The sequence below is a fragment of the Pteronotus mesoamericanus genome, unplaced genomic scaffold, assembly GCF_021234165.1.
Source record: "Pteronotus mesoamericanus isolate MK-2021 breed Mesoamerican mustached bat unplaced genomic scaffold, CSHL_Meso_final contig_317, whole genome shotgun sequence".
Classification (NCBI taxonomy): domain Eukaryota; kingdom Metazoa; phylum Chordata; class Mammalia; order Chiroptera; family Mormoopidae; genus Pteronotus; species Pteronotus mesoamericanus.
This window is the reverse complement of record NW_026555133.1, coordinates 828,922-835,427: the sequence shown is the minus strand read 5'-3', so window position 1 is coordinate 835,427 and position 6,506 is coordinate 828,922. Positions and strand designations below refer to the sequence as shown.

The 6,506-nt window shown below is 47.4% G+C and overlaps 1 protein-coding gene across 3 annotated transcripts; it reads right to left on the bottom strand.

Moving 5' to 3' along the window:
- Positions 1-1,191: 1,191 nt before the first annotated feature.
- On the bottom strand, positions 1,192-6,478 carry SAT2 (spermidine/spermine N1-acetyltransferase family member 2). 3 transcript variants are annotated; one of them, XM_054575601.1, is made up of 8 exons: positions 6,217-6,478; positions 5,312-5,456; positions 5,017-5,068; positions 4,805-4,888; positions 4,603-4,704; positions 4,432-4,472; positions 4,149-4,308; positions 1,192-1,541 (listed from the first exon to the last, which is right to left on the bottom strand). In XM_054575601.1, exons 2-8 carry the CDS (start codon positions 5,375-5,377, stop codon positions 1,366-1,368), a joined length of 681 nt encoding a protein of 226 aa, XP_054431576.1. In that variant the 5' UTR covers positions 5,378-5,456; positions 6,217-6,478; the 3' UTR covers positions 1,192-1,365. The 3 variants fall into 3 exon arrangements, with proteins under 3 accessions (XP_054431576.1, XP_054431577.1, XP_054431578.1); XM_054575602.1 differs by lacking the exons at positions 1,192-1,541; positions 6,217-6,478 and adding an exon at positions 3,945-4,074 and having other exon boundaries at positions 5,312-5,560; XM_054575603.1 differs by lacking the exons at positions 1,192-1,541; positions 6,217-6,478 and having other exon boundaries at positions 4,141-4,308; positions 5,312-5,560.
- Positions 6,479-6,506: the final 28 nt, after the last annotated feature.

The following is a 6,506-nucleotide window of genomic DNA, read 5'->3' as shown; positions in this document are numbered from 1 at the left end:
TCCAAAATAAGAATGGTTTCAGGCTTCCTAAGAAACTTGAAGCCCTGGCTGGTGTGGCTCAGTGGATTGAGCTCCAGCCTGTGAAAAAAACGGTCGCCGGTTAGATTCCCAGCGCAGGGCACATGCCTGGGTTGCAGGCCAGATCCCCAGCCGGGGGCACACAAGATGCAACCATACATTGATGTTTCTCTCCTTCTCTTTCTTCCTCCTTTCTCCTCTCTAAAAGTAAATAAATAAATTCTTTAAAAAGAAAAAGAAACTTGGAGACAATGGAAGAATGCCTTCACAATCCTTCGGATAAATTATTTCCAAACTAGTATTCGCTACGCAGCCACACTCTCAATTAAGTGCAATCGTAGAACAAAAACATTTTCAGACTTATGAAGTCCCAACAAATTTACCTCGCAGGCACTCTTTCTCAAAAAGCTCCATCAAAATAAACCAAGGAAGAGGAAGACATGGCTCAATTGTGAAAAGTATTTGCATAATCATAGTAATGTAAACACTAAACACAGATTCAACAAGATTATGATATAATGCTGGGAAGATGGGAGGAGGGAAGTGGGTGATGAGGGGACAGCAAGAGTTAGCAATAGGAAGTCAATAGCTACTGCCTAAGACAACATTAAGAAGTAGCAATACTCACATGCTATTTTGAGTTTGTATATGAAGGTGAATACAAAACAAAACACAACACAATTTTAAAACTTACCTGGAAATGATTGTCTTTGAAAAGTGAGGGGGGTTGGAAAATGGCTGTTGTTTCTATATAAGCCCTATAGAACAACTTGACTCTAAATAACATAATGTATATATTGATAAAAATAACGCCATGAAGATGGGTAGTTACAGAAGGAGGCTGGGAGATTAGTTAGGAAGCTGTTGTGATTTTCAGAGGTGATAGTGGAAGTGTGGGTAGGGATGTGGACAGATTTGAGAGACATTTTAATTGTTTTCCCCATTCTCTCTTTAAAAAGCCCTCACAGTAAATGCTCTCCCCTCTGTTCTTTCTGCAATGGCCAGAACCCAGGCCTTATCGCCCCATACCTAACAGCCCCAAACACCTTGAAGGAGGCTAATGAAGTGATGAGTGGGCCAGAGCCCCATGGATTGGCTGCAAAATGGAGTGATGTTGAGTGCAAAGACATCATGCTGTGAAAACTGGTAAATCTAGGGCCAAGGTGAGAGAAGGACATAAGTCTCAAAACTCTAAAAAGAGAAGACAAAACAAGATGAGGGCAAAATTTGGAAGTTTCCTAGTTTAGACCCTTTTCTTCTGCATTAATGTTTAAGCTTTTATTTACAGTATTCATTTTTTTCAAAGTAATACACGGGCATTGCACAAAATCCAGACGTTCCAAAGTGCTACCCTGCCTGGTGTGGCCCAGTACTGGCCTGCGAAGCAAAGGGTCGCCAGTTCGATTCCCAGTCTTGGGCACATGCCTGGGTTGCAGGCCAGGTCCCCAGTAAGGAGTGTGTGAGAGACAACCACCCATCCACACCAGCCATGTTTCTCTTCTTCTCATTCTCCTTCCTTTCCCCTAAAAATAAATAAATAAAAACCTTTAAAAAAAAGTTCCAAAGTGCTATACAGGAAACGTGGTCTCCTTCCTTCTGTCCCTTGGCCATCCAGCTTCTCTTCCCAGAGGCAAGTGCACTCTCTGCTTGTTTGTTTATTCCTCCAGAAATAATCCATTCTGCATTTTAAATTTTAAAAGCTCCATCACTGCCCTGGCTGGTGTGGCTCAGTGGATTGAGTGCCAGCCTGTGAACCAAAGGGTCGCTGGTTGCATTCCCAGTCAGGGCACGTGCCTGGGTTGTGGACCAGGTCCCTGGTGGGGAACACACAAAAGGCAACCACACATTGATGTTTCTCTCCCTCTTTCTCCCTCCCTTCCATTCTCTCTAAAAATAAATAAGTAAAATCTTAAAGAAAAAAAAAAAAGCCCCATCACTAAATGGACCATGTTTAAGAGATATCAATTCCTGTCAGATTGAGTTGAATCAAGGGTAAGATGGTATTTTTCTGGTTCTCATCTGTGGAAGTGGTTGACCAGCTTCACTGTCTCTTGATCAAGACTGTCCTTAAGGTCCATCTGCAGTAAATTGGTTTTAAGGGCCAAAAATTGGCACTACTCTGAAAGAATTTTGGACCCTGAAGTGTTTGGTTTGTCTGAATCATATTTTTTCACTTGAATTTTAAGATGGATCTTCAACTCTCTAGACTTTCATAGACTGTTTCTTACAATTTACACATTTAAGTTATCTGCTTATCCCCCTTCAGTATTCAACCAACGGTTCATCCGCAAAGGGAATAATATGCCACCATGTAAAGCGATGACAGATGTATGTTTAATTGCATGGAAAGATGTAATATATTAAATGAAAAACTAGTTTGGAAAAGAGTATAATCTCATAAATCCCTACACACTTAATTAATTACACACACACACACACACACACACACATATACACGTTGACAAAAATCTTAAGAATTAATACCACCCCTGGATGGTGTGGCTCAGTGGATTGAGTGCCGGCCTGTGAACCAAAGGTCATTGGTTCAATTCCCAGTCAGGGCACATGCCTGGGTTGTGGGCCAGGTCCCTGGTTGGAGGCATGTGTTTCTCACACTGATGTTTCTCTCCCTCTCTTTCTCCCTCCCTTTCCCTCTCTCTGAAAATAAATAAAATCTTTAAAAAAATTACTACTAAAGGGTTGATATAGTTATGCAAATCAGGCTATGGATCCTTTTATTTTGTATTTATATTCCAGTTTTTCTAAAACAAACCTGCATTACTTTTGTAATAAAATATTATGAAAGTAGGATATGAGCCCATTCTTCTCCATGAGTCCTAAAGGTTTGTTTTGGTTTTGCTGAACTGACAATAAAGGTTTTGTGAATTTTGAAAAAGAAAGAACACTAGGTAGCTGAGCTGATTTTTAAAAGAAAATTTATTTATTTTTAAAGAGGGGATGGGAAGGAGAAAGAGAGAGAAACATTGATGTGAGAAACATCGATTGGTCGCCTCTCACAAGCACCCTATGGGGACCAAGCCTGCAACCCAGGCCTGCGCCCTGATCAGGAACTGACCCAGCGCCAGCAATCTTTTGCTTTGCAGGGTGACATCCAACCGAGCCACACCAGTCAGGGCCGTGCTGATCATTAGAAGTTGGGGCACCTGGCCCGGACTGGCATAGCTCAGTGGATGGAGTGCCAGCCTGCGAACCGAGAGGTAGCTGGTTCAATTACCAGTCAGGCTGCAGGCCAGGTCCCCAGTTGGGGGAGTGCAAGAGGCAACCAATCGATGTTTATCCTGTACTTGGATGTTTCTCTCCCTGCTCCCTCCTTCCTTCCCCTCTCTCTAAAAATAAGTAGATTTAAAAAAAGTCTTTTTTAAAAAGTTGGGGCAACTGGCCGGGTAGCCCAGCTGGTTTGAGCGTCATCCAGCTATGTGAAGGTTGTAGGTTTGATTCCCCAGTCAGGGAAAATACAAGAATCAACCAATAAATGCGTAAATAAGTGGAACAACAAATACACGCTTTTTCTCTTTCCCTCTAAAAATCAATCAATAAAAGAAATTTTAAAACTGGGGCAAGTGGGCTTTTCCAGTGCCCCTGAAATTCTACCACCAGATGGCAGCCTACTCCCTGGGCCTGTCTCAATCTTGGCTCCACCGCAGCTCATCCGGATATTGGAGGCCTTTGTCTTGGTCCCAAAAGTGGCCAACAAGCCTGTGTGCCAAGCTGGCCCCTTGCTCTTCTTTTCTCTATATTCCACAGGCCAGAGCCAAGAATTTGACCCACTAAAAGTGAAAGTCATCTTGGACCCACTTTGACCTCCATGAGCCACTGACCAGCACACTGAGGAAAAACCATAAGGAGGCTGAAGCATATCAATTCATTAACTCCTCTACCCAACACCACACCAGGATATAGGAATTATCATTTATTTTTCATCCTCGGTAAGGAGGTAGAAAGACCTTTCCTTCGATTCTGTTCTTTCTGTACTTCAGGAATGTTCACCCTTAATTCTCCTTCCTTCAGGGAGGCCTTTGGCAGTAGAGATGGTATCTGAGGAGTGATGGAGCTGGTGAGGAATAAGCAGCTCATATTGAGCAAGATCTCTGAGGGATGGTGTCACTTGCCTGCCAACTTCTTCATCACCTCTCCTTCGAAGCAAAAGGAGTGCCAGCCCTCTGCTTCGGTCAGATCTTGGGCTCCTAGGACCTTGTACAAGTCCATGGCCCCCTTGTTCCAGTCCAAGACTGACAGGCGGAACTGGGAGCAGCCTTTATCCAAGGCCACCTGTGGGAAAAGACATCACTAACTTTCCTGGGAAAGGCTCTCTCACCCTCCATTCAAGCTGGGTGCCTCCCATACACCTTTGCCTTTCCAGGGCCCGGCTGGTAGCCCCACCGCACTACTCACCTCAGCTACCTTTTTGATTATTTTGGAACCAATCCCCTGACCTAATGTGTGGGGGAAGAGACAGAGAGGGACTGTGTGAATCGAAGGAAATCAGAAAAGCCACGGGCTGGGGTTAGATGGTAGGTCTACGGTTGCTCTTCTCCCACCCCTGCCTCAGCCTCTGTCCTGTACCCCGGTATTCCGGCTTAACATAGATGTCTTCCAGATAAATGCTGCGTCCCTTCCATGTGCTGTAGATGAAGTAGTATAGCCCATAGCCCACCAGACAAGGGCCTGAAACAGAGAGAGAAAAGAGAGGTCAGGGAACCCAGGTTGGGAGTGGCCTCTGAGTCTGACTGGAGAGGAGACCCCTGCGGTAGATGTGTGTTCTTACCCTGTGGCTCCCCGGGGCTGGGCAGACTCTCTGCTACCAAACAGTAATAGAAAGGATTCTCTCCAAAGCCATCTGCCCTCAAGGCTGCACAGATATAATTGTGACAGAGAAAAAGAGAACCTGGGTGCGTGCCCAGCCTGGAACTACTGCCTGGGGAACCCATCCCTCGCTTCCTCCCAGCCTCCACCAGGACCCAGGTGCTGAGCCCCAACCTTCTTCAGAGATCTTCACCTGATCCGAGAGTTTCTCAAACTCGGCTAGTTCCTATGGCGTGGGGACAGAGACCAGATTAGCGCAGGAGGGCCCCGCAGCTCCAGGAGTGGGACCCCAGGGCGCGCTCCTCCCCCCTGCTCCCACCTCCTCTCTCTGCTCCCACCTCCTCCACCAACTCCCACCTCCTCCTCTTCCTCATCCCGCCCCCACCCGACCTCCTCCGCACCCCCGCCTCCTCCGCGGGGTGCGCTCTGACCCTCTTTGAGACCCTGGTTTCTGGCCCGCAGACTTAACCCGAATCATCTTCAGAATGTTTCCACAGTCTTCTTCCTTGGCGTCTCGGATCCGCACGGAAACCATCCCGATCCCCACGGTCTGGGACCGAAGTCCAGGATCCCCACTTCCTTTCTGCAGGACCCGGCGAAGGGCAACTGGGGCTCTTTAAAAGGGAGTACAAATTTGGATCGCGAAAGCCAGAGGAGCGAAGCGGTGGCGAGAACCCCGGGCTGGGAATCCGAAGCGCGATTCTGGCTACCGCGGGGCCGAGGGAGTGGCCAGGCAAGGCGGTCCTTACTGCCTAGTGGCCCCTAAATTCTGCCCCAGCAGTCGCTCACCCGCCAGTCAATCAGCTAGCAGAGAACGCACATCCCCGCCCCCCCGCCCCCAGGATGGTGTCTCGTGACTGGGCGCCTGGGCAGGGGTCAAGGCCTGGCTGCCGCTCTCCGCAAGGCTCCAAAGAAGAACCCGGGTCCTTCTTTAACTGAAGTGTTCTGTGATTATCTGCTCTACCTTTTACTCGCACTCACCCATTCTAGCCTACCCAGACTGTTCAGACTCCCAGCTCTGAAAGTTATGTAGCTATGGTTCTTGGGTAGCTCAAAGTGTTACTTTTCTGGAGACATTTGTATTTTTAAATGGGTCAAGAAGTGGGTGATGAATTTCTGTTGGTAGATGGTTAGGCCTTGTAATAAATTAAGAAAAGAAGATAATTTAGTGTCCACTAATTCCCACTCAGAGGCAATACCTTCCTATGAGGCAAGCCTCCGAGGCCTCTGCAGGCACTCAGAGCAGATACCAGGCACTGCGCCTGCGTTGTCCCAATTAATCCTCATTCACAGTAGAGTAGGTATTATTTTTCACGCTTGACAGACAGGGACACTAATGTACAACCGCAGACTTATCTGTCCACAGTCACTTACCTAGGTATTTGGGATTTGGTGCCTTGGCTCCAGTCCTGACCGGCATGGTGCTTGAGGAGCAGGGTAGGACTGTTTCTACACCTCAGGCCTGTTTAGGCAGCCTCCCCTGGTAGGCAGAAGGCTTGGAGAACCCATGTTAGGCTCTAGAGGAGGAGAGGGAAAATGGGGTGCACTCTCCCAGCTCAAACTTTCTCCGCAGTGGGGGAGGGTGGCGGAGGAACTCTGTGCCTCATCCCTATTTGTCCCCTCAGAGGAGTGGTAGGATCAGTGCCCCTGTTTCCTGCCCCCCT